This window comes from Lycium barbarum, chromosome 11 (assembly GCF_019175385.1).
Source record: "Lycium barbarum isolate Lr01 chromosome 11, ASM1917538v2, whole genome shotgun sequence".
Lineage (NCBI taxonomy): Eukaryota > Viridiplantae > Streptophyta > Magnoliopsida > Solanales > Solanaceae > Lycium > Lycium barbarum.
The window spans coordinates 104,617,369-104,638,781 of record NC_083347.1 but is presented as its reverse complement, the minus strand read 5'-3'; the positions used below and the strand labels follow the sequence as shown (position 1 = coordinate 104,638,781).

Below are 21,413 nucleotides of genomic sequence, written 5' to 3'. Positions count from 1 at the left end.
TTTCATGATATGTTGTAGAACTATTATCTTCCAGGGTTGCAGTTACAGAATTCTTTCATAATTTTCAATTTGAATATCATGAACTCAACACGTAGTCTTTATAGACTTATATATTGTTACCATATGAGTCTCAGTCTAGAAATTCAGTATGCTCAGAAACAGTCAATGTTTTTAGTTCAGTCCAGTATATCTATTTCAGTTCAATTGTTCATTGTTGTTATGGTCTCAGTCTTTATTAATTAACCATAATTGAACATACTTGGCCGTATCAGGTTGGTGAGCCCTAGATTCGCTATACAGGTTGAAAACTCAGCTATTTAGGAGTGCACGTATCAGCTATTGGTGAGCCCCAGATTCGTTCGGGGCGTTGTCAGGTATCTAGTTATTTCAGTTTTTAGACAGCTATATTATTCAGTATTCTTAAAGGCTTCATAGACACAGTCCAGATAGTCAGATATTTGTTATGTTAGCCTTGTTGGCAGTTATACTTAGTTGTTCAGTTGTTTTGGTTTAGCCATGTTGGTTACTTTCAGATATTTTCAGATTATCTAAGTATTTTTGCATTATGATATTTCAGCCAGACTTCCAGTTAATCAGCATGTGTTAGTTTTATTTTATAAATCAATTATGTTTTGGTATCATATGTTGATTCAGCCAACTAGTTGGTTCGCTCGGTCACATGCAGTCAGGCATCGGATGTCGTGTTACGTCCAGGCCTAGGTTCGGGGCGTGATAGCATTGCAAAAGTACACCCTATGTCAATTGTACAGGCCGTACATTTTAGGGAAGAAATCAGAAGCCACTGGAATTTGACATTCCGGGTACGGGCAAGATGTACCGTACATCAAAGTACGGGATGCACTGTTGTCTTATATTCTCCGATCCAAAAATCATAAGTTATTGGATTTTGAAAATCCAGGTACGAGCTACAAGTACAGGCCATTCTTTTCCCGTTCCAGTGAATTGTACTTTTCACATTCCCAAGCCCTAGCATGAAGCTCTCCTCTTCTTACCATTAGAGCACATCAAGTGAATTCTAACGAATATCCATGATCTCTAAATAGAATTCAATGTTTCTAACCTAGGGTTTTCTTGAAAACCCATCTAAAGGATTCAAGACTAAGTACATGTACCATGAAGTACGGGATGTACAAGTTGTCTGTACTTTTAATGTACGGGATGTACAAGTTTCCTGTACTTTTCCCGCTCCAGTGAATTGTACTTTTCACATTCCCAAGCCCTAGCATGAAGCTCTCCTCTTCTTACCATTAGAGCATATCAAGGTAAGCTTATTCTAATCAACACAAGTGAATTCTAACGAATATCCATGATCTCTAAATAGAATTCAATGTTTCTAACCTAGGGTTTTCTTGAACTTGAAAATCCATCTAAAGGATTCAAGACTAAAGATTTTGGATTTCTTTTTCAAGTTCAGACCTTTTTACCAGTTTTGGAGTATTAAAGGTATGTAGAGTTTCTATCTACTTATGGGAACATCATTGTTCTTCCCCATTCCACGTTTTTTCATGATTATACAAAAGTTTACCAAAACTAGGGTTTTAGACATGTTCATGATAATCCTAAGTACATGTACAATGTTTGTATGATTACTTCGTTATTGTGTTCTTAATATTCCATTTTGGTTATTGAGAATCTGTGCTTAATCCATGTAAACTCATACTTTGCGTCCAAGGGTTCTTAAATGCAAGATATGAACTTTTACGTTTATTTTCATGAACTTCTATATGTTTCCATGATTTCATACAAGTTATATTATATATTTATCTTCATGTTGTAATACAAGCAAAAGTCATGTTTATATAATTCATGGGCTACCAAGCCAAACATTTTCATGTTCATGTTTTTAGGAGTTGCACAAATTACCGAGAAGGCTTATATAGCCTGAAACTACGTATGCCAACATAGGATAAGGATCGCTCTGCCCAGTTAGGACGATACCTTCATGTTTACCCATTGTAGTTATTGGATCCATTCATGTTCATGTTCATGTCTTGTACCCCGGCAAGCTACAAGATGACTTAATTGGTCGGGCAGAGATCTGACGCTATGTTCTTGCGTGGTGGTTATATGCCGGTTACACTAAGGCTCTCCCAATTTAAGATGTTTTACTCATGATAAGTATATTCATGTCAGTTACACTCATGTTCATGCTCAGCTTACAGATTCAGTTTCAGTCTCAGTTTTATTACTTCATGTGCCATGCTTGTTTCATTCAGTTGCTTTACATACCAGTACAATTCGAATGTACTGATGTCCCCTTTATTTTCCCGGGGTCCTGCATTTCATGATGCAGATTTATAGGACAACATATCAGCACGGTAGGACTTGCTCGTATCAGCTTTTGGTGAGCCCCATTCTATTGGGGGTGTTATCTTTATTTACATTTATTTCAGTCATGCATTAAAGGTATGCCGAGGGCTTTGTCCCGATAGACAGTTTAGCAGTCAGACTCATGTCAAAGGTTTCATAGACTAGTTAGTCATGTTTATGTCAGATGTTCATAGTCGTATAGTCATTTTGGCTCTGAATTGTTACGTTTATTCGAACTATTTTCTCTTCATGTTTTAAACAATTATTGTCATTACTACTGTGAGATTCCATGCTTTTTCAACTTATTCATGTTTTGAAGTGTATTCCGTGTTAGTCCATGTCCATGTTGATTCAGCAAGCCATGTGGTTCGCTCGGTCACATGCAGCAAGGCACTCAGTACTGTGTTTTGCTCAGGCCATGGTTCGGGGCGTGACAAGCCATAGAGCGGATGCTAGATTCATGACACAAAAGTTCGCGTCCACTATCGTATTGAGGCTAGAGGAAGTAGCTTCGATGGGGAGTTTTAAGGTATCAGAACTATATGACCATTTCATTTGAAAATTTAAATTGTTAGAGAGAACAGACTCACTTTATTTACTTTATTATGTTTGATGCGTCGCCTAATGCGCGTATATGGGCCAACCTAATTCCATTTTTACTAGACAAGCACATGAAATTCAATTTTATAATAGATGGTGGTCAGACTTGAACCCAGGGCCTCAAATTGGTCTCATAGGGGTCATTAACTCTTATGCTCCTATTTTGTGTTAGTCTGTAATATTTGCTCGTCATAAGAAATAGTAACTTTTTTCGCGGATATAAGTTTATAATTTCGCATCATAATATCTCACAATAATGCCGCTTAAAGAATTTATGCTCCGCTAGGCATAAGTTCGATTGCTAAGGGCAAAAACTAAGGACCAACCCATTTGAAGGGCAAACCATGCAATTTCTTCGGTCTCATACTATGTTGAAATTGTGTGATCCAGAAGTAAGATTTTTCACTAAGATTGCTCAGGGGTTAATATATATGATACTTGGCCTATATATACAATTTAATTTCGGTGAAGAATGTTCAATTGACCACTCTTTAGCCTATGTGGCTTATGTTGCGGGTCCATGTCATCTAAAAGATTAAAGTTGACCACCTTTTAGCCTATGAGGTTTCTCCTTTGTGAATATTTCATCAAAAAACTTAATTTGTTAAAGAGAAGAAACTTTATTTACTCAATTATGTCTTCAACAGGTAAAGAAGAAAGAAGGGATGGTGAAAATGCAAGGAAGCAAAGAAGGGAGAAAAGTATAACTGGCAATTGATGAAGAGACATTTGAGATTAATCCAGGTTTTCATGTTGTGGAAGTGACAAAAAACTCAGGAGACACTGTAGAATATAGAAAGTTTTGTGATGAAGGCGGCTTAAAACCTTTATTAAAAGGTATAGTTCGGACATGGTAGGGCAATGAACAACAAGTGGAAAATCAAGAAATCAAACCTTAGAGGTAAAAATATATAAAAAATAAAAAAAAGTTGCGGCGTAAAGTTTCTCTCTTTTGAAGGAAATTGAGGGGGGCTAATTAACATTTTTTCTATATTTAATTGGTTGATTCGAAAAGTCCTGAAGAATGGAGGCTGATTTTGTGCTTCATTAGAGTATAATTGGAACTTAATTAGGATATATATATATATCTTTATCGAAAAATCCCTTTTCTTTATTCATCATCATGCAAGTTCTGGAGCAACGATAAAGTTGAGTTTGTGGGACCTATAGGTCACGAGTTCGAGTTGTAGAATCAATCATTAATAGTTGCGTTGGGTAGGTTGCCTGCATTACAACCCGTGGGTGTGACCCTTCTCCGTATCCTACGTGAATGCAAGATACTTCATTCACCGAGCTGCCCTCTTTTATCGTGTAGTCTTTATGATAGGAATTTTGTCATTGCCACTTTGATTTGTTGTCTTGTTGTTATATGGTTGTTAGCTTGTTGGAAATTTCTATTAGTGTTTCCCATGTAAAACATTTGCAATACTTGCCTATTTGTATTCATATAGTCAATTCCTCTAACAATTTGTTTATAAAAAAAAACTCAGTCTGCTTCAAGATGATTACTTTGGTTTTAGTTATTCAATTTACATTTATAATTTCCTCACTGAAGACTCTGTAGAAGTCTAAGTTTGAATTAGTATTATTACTAGTATTTTTGAGGATAGAATATCTAATTTGCAAGGATTTAACTCAAATAAGCTAAACGACGAATCACCAAACCCAAATTTATCCTGAGCAGATGGGAGGTGATAATCGAAGTCAGATTTGAGCGTGAGACGGGAATTTGCTCGTTTTGATTCCAATGTCATCCAAGCACGGTCGCACTAACATTATAAAATACATTTACATTTATCAATATAGTTAATTGCTTATAATTATGATGTTACTTATATTATTAATGTTACTGGCCAATTCATGCTCGGAAAACATTTATCAAGTACTCTTGAAAACACTATTTTAAGAGGAAAAGTTAAGATTAATTTATTTATTTTGACTAACATTAATAAAGTGAAAATATAACAATTTACAACCCAAGTGCTAAAATAAAAATACATTCTTCAAATTGATAGAATAATGTAGCAAACATTTGCAACGAAACAAGTAATTTGGAACAAGAGTTTCCAAGAACAAGTTCAGCATGCGAGAAGTTGAATCCTGGTCTTCTGCAATATTCCTACAACATCTTTCATGTTTGTCCGTCTTGCAGGAGATTTGACACAACAATCTAGTGCCACTTTCATTATCGTTGCCACACAATCTAACTTCAAGTAATTATCAATTGGTGCTACCAAGTTAGCATCTACAACATTTATTACTGCTTCTGGGAGTGAATTACTCACCCATTGCTTCAAGCTAAGATCTCCCTCAAACATTTCATCATTAGGTTTTCTTCTTGTAAACGTTTCCATCACCATGATCCCATAACTATAGACATCACATTTTGTTGACACAAACCCATACAATCCATACTCTATAGAGAAACAATTAATTTAAAAATATAACATAGTTTCTTGGTGTAAACATAGAAGAAGAAAAAATCAATGTTCAAAGCAAAACTAAGAGACATACCCGGTGCAATATAACCTGTTGTTGCTAAGGTTTTAGTGTATAAATCACTCTCATCTTCACAAATCAGTTTTGAAATACCAAAGTCGCTTAGGTGGGCAACCATATCTGCATCCAACAAAACGTTACTAGGCTTCAGATCACAGTGAATCACAGGCAATGAGCACCCATGGTGGAGATATTCCAACGCACATGCCACATCTATTATTATGCTTAGTCTTTGTAAGATGTCTAAGAAGTAGTTGTGTGAATACAAACACTTCTCAAGACTCCCATTAGGCATATACTCGAGCACCAAAGCCTTAAAATCAAGGTTGGAACAACTAGTGATGACTTTTACTAGATTCCTATGGCGAATGCTGCGCAAAACTTCACATTCTGTATCAAAACTCTTGAATGACGCTTCCAGTTTCAGATTGAACACTTTAACTGCAATAGCAGTCCCACTACTGAGAATTCCCTTGTAAACAGAGCCAAAACTCCCAAAACCAATCAGATTACTCTCGCTAAGCGCATCAGTTGCTTGGAGCAACTCATAGTATGAAATCCTTCCTGTTGTTGCAATAGACAATGAATTAGCTTATTGAGGAGCTTTTTTACCTCTTCGACACCTTATCCATACAAACACAAAGGTAATAAAAACAAATAAAAGTGCAATTCCCAACATAAGTTGAATCAACAAGAGTGCTAAGTGAAAAGAGGTGAAAGATTTTCCCATAAGTGAATATATTAGCTAGACATGGCTAGTAAAAAATGGGGTTTTGAGACTTTAAATAGTGATGAGATATCATTTTTTGCCCAGGGGCGAAGATAGAAGCTCGGCTACTGATTCGGTTGAACCCCATCATTTTTGCTCAAATAATATATTTGTATTTTATAATTCATTAAATATGTAAAAATAGTAACTTTGCACATGGTATAAATTAGTAGGAACATGGCAGGCTAGTAACCATATGGTTTTGATACTTTAAATAGTGATGAGATCTCCTTTTTGGTTTTCATGATTTAAAAATAAAAAAAATCATTTTAGGAGTTTTTTCATTCAAATCTCTTTTAAGGTAAAACGAAAAACTACGTTTCTTCATTCATTCTATCATATCAGTATTAACGTGACTTTGTTAAGATGTTGCGTAACACATTTTAATTATTAATTTGAACTTTTAACAATTTTTTATAATTTATTTGAAATTTTAACTTGTTTCAGAGTATGTTTTTATGAATTTTTTTTTTATAAAAGAATACACAACATTAATTTGTAAGGCTGTTATCATTTAGGCAATTTTCCAAGTTATGTGGCCCCAAAGACTTGACAAATTGGAGAAGGCTAAAAACACACCAAGTCTTGCAACCATAAATGTGGTGGCAAAGTTATTCTTCTAATCAGTCCAAAAACTTTTCAAGTTGCCTTCTACTAAAGGTATGTACACTAGCTAGCATAGTTTATAATTGATTCTAGTTACTTTTGAGGTAATATATATGACAAAGTGAAAAATATTTACACTCTCGATCAAGATAATGCACTTAGCAATTATTATATTGTAGTTTAATATCTCAACGAAGCTGTATATGCAGGGATAGCAATGCGACAAGGTGGATGCGAAGCGGGAGGGTGAAATTTAGTCTTTAGGGTTACAAAGAGATATGAGGTGAAAGTTTTCCTCAAAAGTGCAGAAATTAGTAAGAACATGGCTAGTAACAATGGGGGTTTAAGACTTAAATAGCTATGAGATCCTCTTTTTGGCCATCATGATTTTAGAATATTTTCTAAGGAGTCTTTTCTTCGTTGATCATTCTGTCATCTAATCGGTCCAAACTCCAAAGACTTTTGCAAGACGACAAGTCATTCTCATTCAAGTCTTGCTTTCATTTTCACTGCAAGTACTAGTGTCATTTGGTCCGTGTTGAGAACGGATCCAAACTACATTAAAATTTATATTTACAATCTTGTATGTGTGTTTGTTTGCTACTTTTATTTTTTGTTTTGTTTTTGTAACACTATATTATTTGTAATGGTAGTTCAACAATTTCTCAATGTTTTTAAAATATTGAATCATATAAAAGTTTTGTAAATTAGAAACAACATTTTTCTTAGAGTATATTTAGACTTCCTTTTTATTTTCAAAGAAATGCTGCACCAAAGTTCTTCTCCTTTTTATTATACTGAAATTTTTGGGGTTAAAGTCTTTAATGATTCAAATTGGGTTTTACCTTATGTTTGATTAACTAATTCTTTTCTCAATTAAACTTATATCGGGTAACCCATTTTTGGGAAAAATTAAAATATTTACGGTTTCGAGTAATATAAGAAATATTTAATGCTACAAATTATTGTATGATGACGTCAATAAAATTAACTTATAATTAAGAATAACATTTAAAATTAAATAAATAAATGTCTTGATATGACGAAATACTTTTGTAAATGTTCCTTCAAATTAAATCATACAAAAGGAACTGAAAAGTTAATGAAATTATTTGTTTTTCTTACTTTAATCACTCATTTTTCTCAAAAAAAGCATGTGAAGAAATGATGTATTTTTACTTTTTCTTAATTTATTTTATTTTAAAAGAAATATATATTGTAATTTCTTAAACGTGTATTTATTACTACTTTCTTCAAATATTTTTAGCTATATATAAAAATAATTTTTAATTTATTAAATTAAGTAGTGAAACTTACATAAACAACTACCTTTTAATAGCTTCTAACAATTTATAGCTACTTTTTCTATATTTACAAACCGCAGCTAGTTTTTGTTATATTCAGCTGTATTTTGCGTTTTTGAAATACACGGAAATACAAAATCCGGCAGAGTTCACGTTTTTGAAATACAAAATCAGACAGAGTAAAAATAGGCTATATTTATGTAACAGATTCTCTTCTTTCATTTTAAATGATAAGTCAAATTAAATCAACCATGTATCACGCATAACAGCTGAAGTTCCATAACAACTCATGTTTCTCCCTCGAAATTACTCCATTCCAAACTTTTAGAAATACGTAAATACACTAGCGGCTGTATTTCGTCGTTTTGAAATAAAGCGAAATACAAATGTCCCAGCGGTTGTATATCATTATTTACAAATGTCCCATCGGAACATTCACTATATTTACCCAAAAAAAAGATGAATACATTGAAATATAAAAATCGTGAAAATAAAGTGGAGTAAAAACAGGCTTTATATTTGGAACATTCACTATATTTACAACAAAAAAGGATGAATACATTGAAATACAACAAAATATAAAAATCGTGAAAATAAAGTGGAGTAAAATTAGGCTCTATATTTGGAACATTCACTATATTTACACCAAAAAAAGATGAATAGATTGAAATACAATTCAAAGGAACTATTAACAATGTAATAAAACATGTTTTAGCTCTTCATTCTCTCTTTGGGCGGCGGAGGAATGGCAGCTTTCACGGCAGCACCATAGGCAACAACTTTATCTGGGTTGATTTAAAGCTCTTTCCCGTTAAAGAAATCTTGCAACAATTGTTGAACCTTGGGAATTCGAGTAGATCCACCAACAAGAACAACATCATGTACTGTGCTCTTGTCCATCTTGGCATCCCTCAAACATTTCTCAACGGGCTCCATACACTTCCTGAAAAGATCCATGTTCAACTCCTCAAATCTGGCATGAGCAATGGTCGTATAGAAGTCAACTCCCTCATATAGGGAATCGATTTCAATTGTTGTTCTGGGCAGTGGAGGAAAGAGTTTTTTTCACCCTTTCACATGCCGTCCTCAATCTTCTAAGAGCTCTTGGGTTACCAATGATGTCCTTCTTGTGTTCTTTATTTTAAATTCTTGAACAAAGTGGTGAGGAGAGGGAACGAAGAGAGAGAAAGAGAGGGGTGAGAGGCGGCAGGGAGGGGAAGGAGAGGAGAGAGATTTTGTTTTTAGGGTTTGGAGAAGATGAAAAATCTTAAATGTGTAGTGAGAGAGAATAGAGAGAAGTATATGCATTTTGAAAGTTATTGGACCAGTTATGGAATGTAATTATGGAAAAATAAAACTATAAGAATTAAATAAAAATAAAGCAGTTATTATTCATAAATAAATCTTAGAGGTAGCTATGGCAAGTAAATTTTCCAATTAAGTATGTGCTAAGGTAGAAAGAGAATGTCATGATAATTTTTTACTTGTCTATAATAAATTTTGTAGGAAAAGAATAATTTGAAACAAGTTTAATAATCATTTCCACATAAAAAAAAAAAAAGACAGCAAATTTTTTGAACTATTTTAAATTTGGTTGAATAAATAGATTTTTTTTGTAGTGTCACTATTGCCTTTCCACATCATCACTCCTTGTAACATTAAAAAGCCCGTACAGTTATTCAAATTTACCAAAATAGATGAGAACTTGCAAGGTAATTAAAGCTTCACTTAGGGGTAAAACTAAAATGGATAAAAGTAATGAAAAATAGATTTTTGTAATGTCACATCACCTTTTACACATCATCACTATTTGTAGCATTAAAAAGCCCATATAGTTATTCAAATTTACCAAAATTTGTGATTAACTTTTAAAGTAATTAAAGCTTCATTTGGGGGGTAAAATGAAAAACAAAATCATGTGAGGACTACAAAAGTTGGGAATTCTCCCTTATATATAATAGTAAAGTGTGCTGAAAAGTAATGATATACCCCCCCCCCCCCCCCCACCAACCACCCACCCATCTCATTTTAATTAGCATTTCAGTTCAAAAAATTTGTCTCAAAATAATTGCCACTTTATAAATTCAAGACTAAAGTTAATAATTGTTTCCAACTGCACCCTTAATATTAAAGAAGCATGCACAATATTTAAAAGAAAAATCAGTCTATATTTATTAAACGAAAGAGGCTCAAATTTGCCATCCAACTATCAGAAATGACTCATTTATGTCATCGCTGTTATCAGAATGATTCATTCATGCCATTTTCATTAACGCCGGTTTTACAATACCAGATATGACACGTGGTCTCCAATTAGAGGTCTACGTCGTTTAATTAATTCAGCCCAAATTTAAATCCCTAATTAACAAAAAAAATCGATCCATACACCTGACCCACCTACAACCATAATCAAGTTGCAGGCCAAGTGTCATATCTGGTATTGTAAAACCAGCGTTAATGAAAAATTTGCATGGATGAGTCATTTTGGGTAACGACAATGGCATAAATGAGCTAAATTATTGATAAGTGGCATAAATGAGTCATTTCCGATAGTTTGATGGCATAAATGAGCCAAACTATTGACGAGTGGCATAAATGAGCCAAACTATTGACGAGTGGCATAAATGAGTCATTTCTGATAGTTCGATGGCATAGTTGAGCCTTTTCCGTTTATTAAATAAGGATAAGTTAGTAAACTATACCTTGTATCTTTTTATTTTTTCAAGAAGCATCATGAAAAGAACTAAAATGACAACTAATTAAGATGGGACGGTGGAAGTACAGTCAAACCTCTCTATAACAACATCATAGAGTCCGAAACTTTTTAGCTGCTATAACAAAAGGTTGTTATATATACACATATAACATCATTGACATTTAAATAATATTTTGCTGCAATAGGCAAAAAAAAAATGCATAAAATCTAGTTTTTTATTTATAATTGTCAATTTTAAGCTTAATCACACTTTGTATAACAAAGAAAAATCTTTTAATGATGGAAATATATATATATATATATATATATATATATATATATATATATATATATATATATATATATATATGTGTAATATTCTTTGTCATAAATAATATATTAAAATATCAAAATATTTGGTCAGAATCTCTAGACCTATTATTGGTAATCTTAGAGATTCTATTTCAATCAATATTTGTAATCATTATAGTACGGAAATAGAAAATAAATGTTATAGAGGGGTGACTTTACTACAGTACTGATAATACTATAGTAAAATATATTTAAATTATCAAAACGGGCGAATTCTTGCTAAGATCTTTTAAAGAAGTTAGCCAGTTATTATATTATATGTTAATATTAAATGGGAGTATATATGCAATGGCTATATTAATATATGATAATAATTGAGTTCACCAAAAAATATTTATAGATATTTAATGATTTTTTTAATATATATACAGAGTATCAGTAAAAGCTATTGCGTTCCCGTGAACCCATAAGTTCTCTTCTAGATCTGCCCTTTGTATGAGGCGGGAAGGGGCGGGTCAGTCTTTAAGACAGGCAGGGTGGTCAATACTATGAGATTTCACGCAACGTTTAAAGTTTTATTTAATATTTTCACAATTGTTTACACATGTTTTTTTTAACTTTTCACTTTTTAGTTTATTTTTCACTCGGTGTCGGGTATTCACATTGGAGCCTAGACTAATCTGAATTCATGCCCCGTAAGGTCAAAGCGCTTCCTACCAGGATTTTACAAAAAAATTATGGTGCGAACCCAAAATCTCTGATTAAACGGGAAGGAATCATATCTTTCACATCACAATCCTTAACAGTAACTTTTACTTGTTTTTGAGATGTTTAAATAAATCTTTGTTCTTAAAAAGTACGCAATATTTATTTGTATTGGCCGTTATCATTTGAATCTTCAGTTACTTGGTATCCTAACTTATGTGGGCCCCGAAGAGTTATCCAACTTGCAAACCGTAATTGTGGTGACAAATTTATTCTTCTAATCAGTCCAAACTCCAAAAACTTTTGCAAGACGGCAAAGTCATTCTCATTCGAGTGTCGCTTTCATCATCTCTGTAAAGTGTGTGGTGGAAACTGGAAAGTAATGATATACTCCCTCCATCTCATTTTAATTATCGTTTTAATTCAAAAGAATTTTCACTTTAAGAATTCAAGATTAAAGTTGATAATTATTTCCAACTCGTATTAATAGGTGCTTAGTCTACTTTGAGATAGCATTAAAAAAAAATACTCATCTTAGATTTATTTGCTGATGGAACTCTCTAAGTATACAAAAAAGGTTACTCCAAAATGCATATTAAATTTCCAGTAAAATCGGCATATATATATATATATATATATATATCAGATGCCCCAAATTTTATCAAATGTTTCCATCCGCACAAAAATATTTAGAGATGCTAAAACATAATGGAAGAAGTTGGTCCAACGATAACGAATAATTCTTGTGCATAAAGTTGTAAGGTTTTATTATTGGCGACACTATATTTTAGCATCATGTCATAGTTGTATATTGCCCGTTCTGCATAAGCTTGATTTATTTAAAATATGAAGAAAAATAAAGTTTAACAAAACAACATAGCCCTAGACTTGTCCAGAGGAGTCGTGCCATGTTTAATTATACAGTTAGAATATGCCACCGTGAGACTCAAGAAAAAATAATAAAGAAAATTTGTGATCTTGACAATAGTGCTTAGAAGATACCCAAAAAGTATGAAATAGAAAGAACGGAAAAGGCTCAAATATGCCATCGAACTATCGAAAATGGCTCATTTGTGCCACTCGTCAATAGTTTTGACTCATTTATGCCATCACCGTTACAAAATGGCTCATCCATGCCATCGCCGTTAGCAAAATGGTTCATTCATGCCAATTTTCATTAATGTCAGTTTTACAATACCAGATATGACACGTGACCTCAATTAGAGGTCCACGTTTTTTAATTAAACCAGCCCAATTTTTAATCCCAAATTAATTAAGAAAATCCGACCCATTTTGTAACGGCAATGGCATAAATGAGCCATTTTGTAACGAGGATGACATAAATGAGTCATTTTGTAACGACAATGGCATAAGTGAGCCAAACTATTGACGAGTGGCATAAATGAGTCATTTCCGATAGTTCAATGGCATATTTGAGCCTTTTCTGTAGAAAGAATTATTTTCCTCTATTAGTTGTGATCCACCAATTCGCAACACTGATTTAAAGAGGAAATAGTAAGATTTATTGTAACTAGGATTTCTGAAGTGAAAACAGAATCTTGTACAACCCAAATGCAGAAACCAAAAGGGTAATCTTTACATGAATTCAAAAATTTAGCAAATATTTGAAACAAATGAGGGATTTGGAATAAAAGTTCTGAGGACCATGCTGAACATGCAAGAAGTTGAAAAAATGGGTAGATTTTTTTATTTTTTTTAAATCGCGTGACATTTCTTTGATTAAAAAATAAGCTTATTGATTTTTTTTAAAAAATCTGTCAGCGAAAAAGGTATATTTGCACCATTTGTGTAACTGCAGTGGAATATATGCATCCCTTTTTTAACGAGTAGTATATCTGCTCTAAATCGCAAAGTTAAGATGTATAGTTGCACTTTTATCCAAGTGATTAATTGGTCAAATACAAACTGATTCTCACCAAAAGTACTTTTTAGAAAAACACTTTTGAAAAAAACACTTTTCAAAGTAAGCTGATTTTAGAAGCTTGGTCAAACAGACTCTCATCACTATTTAAAGTCTCCTTTTTGGTCTTCATGATTTTAAGAAAAACATCTTTTTAGGAGATTTTTCATTCAAATCTCTTTTAAGGTAAAAGGAAAAATTACTTTTCTTCATTCATTCTGTCATATCAGTATTAACGTGACTTTGTTATGATGTTGCGTAACACATTTTAAATATTAATTTAAACTTTTAACAATTATTTATAATTTATTTGAAATTTTAACTTGTTTCAAAGTTTGTTTTTATGATTTTTTTTATAAAAGAATACACAATATTAATTTAAAATTTTAACAATTCTTTATAATTTATTTGAAATTTTAACTTGTTTCAGAGTTTGTTTTTATGATTTTTTTTTATAAAAGAATACACAACATTTATTTGTAAGGCTGTTATCATTTTAGGCAATTTTCCAAGTTATGTGGGCCCAAAGACTTAACAAATTGGAGAAGACTAAAACACACCAAGTCTTGCAACCTTAGATGTGGTGGCAAATAAATTCCTCTGATCAGTCCAAAGACTTTCCAAGTTGCCTTCTACTAAAGGTATGTACACTAGCTAGTATAGTTTATAATTGATTCTAGTTACTTTTTAGGTAATATATATGACAAAGTGAAAAATATTTACACTCTCAATAAAGATAATGCACTTACCAATTATTCTATTGTAGTTTAATATTTCGACGAAACTATATATGCAGGGATGGCAATGCGACAAGGTGGATGCGAAGCGGGAGGGTGAAGTTTAGTCTTTAGGACGGGCGGGGCGGGGCGGTCCATGCTATGCTTTTCAAGACTATGTGGCACGGGATGGGCCGAGTTTGGTAGTAACAGAAAAAAAAGAAGAAGTAAAAGTTAATTTAGTTCACTTTTACATAAGTGGCATTACATATTGAATCAACAAGACTACAAAGAGAAATGAGGTGCAAGTTTTCATCAAAAGTGCAGAAATTACTAAGAACATGGTACATGACTGGTAACAATGGGATTTTAAGACTTTAAATAGCCATGACATCCATTTTTTGGCCATCATGATTTTTAGAATATTTTCTAAGGAGTCTTTTCTTCATATCATTTTGTTATCTAATCGGTCCAAACTCCAAAGACTTTTGCAAGACGGCAAGTCATTCCCATTCAAGTCTCGCTTTAATTTTCTCTTCAAGTAAGTATGGTCACTACAAAAAAATGGGTAATTTGCGGAGGTTGAAAGTTGCAATTCGCGGAGATTTTAGCCTCCACTAGTTGCTAGAAGAGGCTAAAATCTCTGCGAATTGTAACTTTCAACCTCTGCAAATTACCCTTTTTTTTTGTAGTGGGTGAAAAGTAATTATATACCCCCGCACCCCATCTCATTTTAACTGGCGTTTGAGTTCAAAAAATTTGTCTCAAAATAATTGCCACTTTATAAATTCAAGACGTTGATAATTGTTTCCAACTGCACCCTTAATATTAAAGAAGTACACACAATATTTAAAAGATAAATCAATCTATATTTATTAAATAAGGATAAGTTAGTAAACTATACCTTGTATTGTTTTTTATTTTTTTAATGGGTGTGAAAAGAACTAAAACGACAGCTAAGATGGGACGGTGGAAGTACAATCAACCCTCTCTATAACAACATCACTAAGTCCGAATTTTTTTTTTGGCTGCTATAATGAAAGGTTGTTATATATAAACCTTTTTTTTTTGAATTTTTTTTGGTTATATATACACTTACAACAACATTTACATTTAAATAATATTTCGCTACAACAGGCAAAAAATATGCATAAAATTTACTTTTTCATTTTTAATTGTCAATTTTAAGCTTAATCACACTTTATATAACGAAGAAAAATCATTTAATGATGGAAATATATATATATGTATAATATTCTTTTTTATAAATGATATATTAAAATATCAAAATATTTATTCAAAATCTCTAGACCTATTATTGGTAATTTTAGAGATTCTATTTCTATAAATATGAGTAATCATTATATTACCAACAACAAAAAAAAAAAAAGATAGCTGTTATAGAAGGGTAACTTTACTACAGTACTAATAATACCATAGTAAAAAATATTTACATTATCAAAAAGGACGAATTCTTGCTAAGATCTTTTAAAGAAGTTAGCCAATTATTATATTATATATTAATATTAAATAAGACTATATATGCAAAGACGGATGGCTATGTTAATATACGATAATAATTGAGTTTACAAACAAATATTTATAGATATTTAGTGAATTTCTTAATATATATACAGAGCATAAGTAAAAGCTATTGCGTTTCCGTGAACCCATAAATTCTCTTCTATATCCGCCCTTTGTATGAGGCGGGAAGGGGCAGGTCAACCTTTATGACGGGCAGGGTAGTCAATACTATGAGATTTCACGCTAAAGTTTTATTTAAGATTTTCACAATTGTTTACACATGTTTTTTAAACTTTTTACTTTTTATTTTATTTTTCACTCGATGTCGGGTATTCACATTGGAGTCTAGACTAATATGAATTCGTGCCGAGTAAGATCAAAGCGCTTCCTACTAGGATTTTTTTTTAAATTTATGGTGCGAACCAAAATCTCTGATTAAATGGGAAGGAATCATATCCTTCACACCACAATCCTTAACAGTAACTTTTACTTGTTTTTGAGATGTTTAAATAAATCTTTGTTCTTAAAAAGTATGCAACATTTATTTGTATTGGCTGTTATCATTTAAATCTTTAGTTACTTGGTATCCTAACTTATGTGGCCCCGAAGACTTATCCGACTTGCAAACCGTAATTATGGTGGCAAATTTATTCTTCTAATCAGTCCAAACTCCAAAAACTTTTGCAAGACGGCAAAGCCATTCTCATTCGAGTGTCGCATTCATTGTCTGTGTAAGTGTGTGGCGGAAAGTAATGATATACTCCCTCCATCTCGTTTTAACTACTTGGTCACATTATGAAAAATATATGTCCCAAATTATTTATTCATTTACAAAATCAAGATAAAATTAATTAAATCTTTCCCATCTTACCCTTAGTATTAAATGTTCTTGAAAATAGTCAATATTGATTAGAATGTATTTATTGGAAAGAGATTGTGGCAAGAGAGTAAAATCAATTTTTTATTTATGATATCTTAAGGGCCATGGAAAAGGGAAAGTGGCCAAGTAATATGGGACGGAGAGAGTATTGTTTTAGTTTAAAATAATTTTTACTTTAAGAATTCAAGACTTTGATGATTATTTCCAACAACACTTTTAACATTAAAGAAGTATACACAATATTAAGAGAAAAAAAATTGTCTACATTTATTAAATAAGCGTAATTTAGTAAATTAAATCTTGTATTTATTATTTTCTTAATGGGCGTGAAAAGAACTAAAACGATAGTTAAAATGAGACGGTGAAAGCATATGCTAAAAAGAGTATATACACTAGCTAAATTTGCCCAACATGCTAAAATGTCAGCTCTTGCTAATGGGATTTTCTTTTTTGTCATGCTTTCTCTTGAGCCGAGATCTTCAGCGAACAATCTCTCTACCTCCCAAGGTATGGGTAAAGTCTGCATACACTCTACCCTCCCCAAATCCCACTTGTGGAATTACATTGAGTATGTTGTTATTGTTGTTGTTGGGATATTAATTTGATGCTTTAGGAACAAAATGATTGTTACACCCCGTATCTTAGAACTAAGGTTAAACTCGTATCATTAGAATTTTAGTGGAAAAACTGAAGGTTTGAACCTTTTCCGAAAATGGTTGACAGGCCTATTTTGGGATACCATAACCCCTTTATTAGTTGGGAAATTGGGAAAGTACCCTTAATGAAAGTTGTAGTATGTGAAAATACCTTTCCAATCATATAAGGAATAGACCTATCAGAGATCAGAGCTAAGAGATGTGGTTTTCTCAAGATGGCTAATAGTAAGGCGCCTAAGATTCAATAGAATCAGCAAAGTTTTCGATACGTCTTTCTTCCAGCCCAATTTTGTAAAAATCTGTCGAGAATTTGAGAAAACTTAAAACATGCAAGTTGTATCCATATGAAATATCTTTCCAACAGTATATTATGGAGTCCAAACAGAGATTTTTGCAAGGAGTTATGCCCATTTTAACGAATACTGTCAGTAATGGCCTAGGGCGCCGCGCCAAGCCAAAATGACAGAAAAATGTAAAATTCATCAAGCCGTGTAATATAGGCAAGTGCGCCACCCTGGGAGACACCACAGGCCAAATTATTCCTGAAACGTTTTTTTTTTTTTTTGAATTTTATATGGACCCAACTCCGAAAAACTTTTCCCACTTCATTCTAAACAATGTTTTTGGAGAGAAAACACCCCAGCGCTTCCATAATGCATCCAAGGTGAGTTCCTACTCAAACCCCTAATACATCAATCTAATAAAGATTAACACTAGAATCCCAATCTATTCCATAGATTATCGATTGAATCTTCATCTTGGACAAAAGAACCATAGAATCTGAATTCAAGAGGATTGAACTTCACAAAGGTAATACTTCTACGCTCTAATCACGTATAGTACTTCTACGCTCTAATCACTTATAGTTGTGAATTGATGAGTTCTTGGGAGAATCGTAAATGGATTTGATAGAGAGTATCATATGAACTACGCTAGGGTTTTGGATTATTAAATTACGATTGTTGTAGTCATATGGATGATGAAGAATAATGTTACTTTCATCAAATTGAGATTGTAGAATCACCTAGAAGTAATATAATGGAATTGGGTGAAGAAAACACCATTAATGAAGGTTGTGGAGCTTTATACCCACTAAGTATTTGATAAAATGCTCAGGTGATCAAAGCATGGATATTATTACTAATATGGAATCCCTTTGACTTGTGTTGCAATAGATTAAAGTTGAAAGGATCGAAGAACGTTGTATTACACTCAAAGGCCAGAATTAAGGTATGTGAGGCTAACTCTCTACGTTTGGGAATGTTAATGATTCTCCCTAAGCCACGTTCATTTACAACGTTACCAATTGCCTCAGAAATATAGTTAAGCTTAGTTCCTTGAATAATTGCAGAACTTTTATTCTCTAGTTTCATAGTTCATTCATGACTTTCATTCCGAACGTTGTGAGCTCAGTACGTAATCAATATAGACTTGTGTTTGATACCCATGAGTCTCGGTCTAGAATACTCAACATGTTTATAAATAGTTAAAGCTTCAGTTCTCATAATCCGTACATGAATACATGTATGAGTGAATCGTTGCCCAGTATGTCAGTGTTGTATCTTTCAGCATGATTCTCAGTTCTTTTATGTAAATTGCTTAATGATGAACAACTGTGTTATTAGGCCTAAGGCCGCAGTTATGTATACGTATACTTGGGCTTGAGGCCGTAGCTTGTGCACATATATATTGGGCCTGAGGCCCCAGATTATTTACTCAAATAAACAGGTCGTTCGTCATCCAGAACAGAGAGTATTCATATCTCTACTTCCTTATTTCAATTCAGTTATCAGTTATCAGTTATCGGTTCAGTTTCAGAATTTATAATTCTTTCTTTTAGTTGCTTTATGTATTAGTGCAATTCAAATATACTGACGTCCCCTTTTATTGCCCTGGAGCCCGCATTTCACGATGCAGGTAACGATTTACAGGTTGACTATTTTTCTTGCTAGGGCCTTCTCGTATCAGCTGGTTGGTTAGCCCCATTCCCTCGGGGCATTATCGTACTTTTAGTCTTTATAGTAGTTCTGTCAGTGAGGTATGTTGGGGACCTTGTCCTGGTAAACAGTTAGTAGTTCAGTACTCTTTAGAGGCTTCGTGGACTCTAGTCCAGTCAGTCAGATGTTTAGCAACTTTTGTGTTGGCCTTGTCGGCTACTTATTTAGACTTTCATACTCATTCAGTATTTCTGCATTTATGATATTTCAGTCAGGATTTTAGTAGATCAGCGTGTGTCAGTGTTATTTTTGCATTTAGTATATTTGATATCATATGTTGATTCAGCCAGCCAGTTGGTTCGCTCGGTCACATGAAGACAAGCACCGAGTGCAATCTTACGACGGGGTCATGGTTCGGGGTGTGACAAAGCTTGGTATCAGAGCTTAGGTTCAAGAATCCTAGGGAATCTATAAAGCCATGTCCAGTGGGGTCACTCTTATATGTGTGCGCTCTCCACACATGGAAATAGTTGACCGCCAAGACATCTAGGATTGTCTCACTTCTTTCATACTCTAGATCGTGCAGTTAGAACTATTCTTTCAGGAATCCTTCTAACTCGTGCGAATTTTGTGTTTCACAAAATGCTTGCGAAGAGGAAGTACACTAAGAGGACTTCTGCTACTAGCCAGAGGGCTACGACTGATGCTGCTCAGGAAGAGAACACCCAGACCTAGGGAGCCACCTCAATTCCCGCACCCCCACCTACTACCAGAGGGCCTACAGAGGTCGCAATTACTCCGCCGCCCAGTGCCTTAGACATGTATGTCAGGGGAGCTATCTAGTTGCTTACCCAGATTGTTGCTACTCAGGCCCAGAGGCAGGGAACAGGTGCTATTGATGGGATATGTAGTTCCAGGTCTAGGGAATTCCTCAACATGAAACCTCTTATTTTTACGGGGACCAAAAAGGATGAGGATCCGCAAAATTTCATTGATGACGTTCAGAAGATATTTCGGGTGATGCATGCTACAGTCACAGAAGCAGCATAGTTTGCTGCATTTCAGCTGAAGGATGTGGCTAACACTTGGTATGAAATATGGGAAGAGTCCCGAGGGGAAGATGCTGCTCCTGCGACTTGGAAAGAGTTTGCAGACGCGTTTCTTGAGCATTTTCTTCCCATTGAGGTTTTGGAAGCTAAGGCTTTAGAGTTTGAGACTCAGACAAAATAAGATGAGTGTGAACGAGTACTACCTTAAGTTCGTCGCTCTGGCCAAGTATGCTCCGGAGATGGTGCGTGATATGAGGGCTAGAGTTAGGCGATTTGTGTTGGGCCTTATATCCGACTTACATGGTGATGATAATATAGCTGAGCATAACAATAACATGACCATTACTAAGATGGTTGCCTTTGTTCAAGGGAACGAAGACAAGCTGAAGGAAGAAGAGTGGCTATAGAAGGAGAAGGATAGGGAATTCAGCAAAAGAGCTAAGTCTGCAAGGAATTTCAGCCATGGGGGATCTCAAGGAGGTGGTAATCACCAGTTCTTCCGAAAACCAAATTCAGGACCTGCCCCATCTTCAGCTAGTGCACAAGTTCAGAGGTCCAAGTTTAACAAGAAAAGCTAGAATTTTAGAGCAGCAGACTCATAGACACAGCCTAGTGTGGGCTACAGAGTCCCTAATTACCCTACTTGCAACACGTGTGGTAAAAGGCACCCAAGGGTGTGTCGTTCGGGCATAAATAGTTGCTTTGGGTGAGGTCAGCAGGGCCACTTCTTGAGGGATTGTCCATCAACAAGGCAGAATAATGGAGGTAACGTGGCTCAGTCCACAAATTCAGTAGCTCCTCGCAATTCTCAGGCCCAACAGGGGCGTGGTGCAGCAAAGTCCGGCAATGTGGGCAGTGGTCAGAATTGTTTGTATGCGCTTTCAGGCTATCAGGATATAAAGGCTTGTG

The 21,413-nt window shown here is 34.0% G+C and overlaps 1 protein-coding gene across 1 annotated transcript; it reads right to left on the bottom strand.

Moving 5' to 3' along the window:
- Positions 1-4,852: 4,852 nt before the first annotated feature.
- Positions 4,853-9,066, bottom strand: LOC132620057 (receptor kinase-like protein Xa21). The gene is made up of 3 exons (XM_060334781.1): positions 8,973-9,066; positions 5,446-6,021; positions 4,853-5,347 (listed from the first exon to the last, which is right to left on the bottom strand). The coding sequence occupies exons 1-3, from the start codon at positions 9,064-9,066 to the stop codon at positions 5,010-5,012; spliced, it is 1,008 nt and encodes a 335-aa protein (XP_060190764.1). The 3' UTR covers positions 4,853-5,009.
- Between the last annotated feature and the right edge of the window lie 12,347 nt (positions 9,067-21,413).

Bases quoted from the DNA above. Each gene is read 5' to 3' on its own strand.
- LOC132620057 (XM_060334781.1), bottom strand. From the start codon at position 9,066: ATGGATCTTTTCAGGAAGTGTATGGAGCCCGTTGAGAAATGTTTGAGG. The intron at 6,022-8,972 runs GTGGATCTACTC...CTCCTCAATAAG, and splicing joins ACATGATGTTGTTCTTGTTG to CTAATTCATTGTCTATTGCA. The intron at 5,348-5,445 runs GTATGTCTCTTA...GTTTCTCTATAG, and splicing joins AACAGGTTATATTGCACCGG to AGTATGGATTGTATGGGTTT.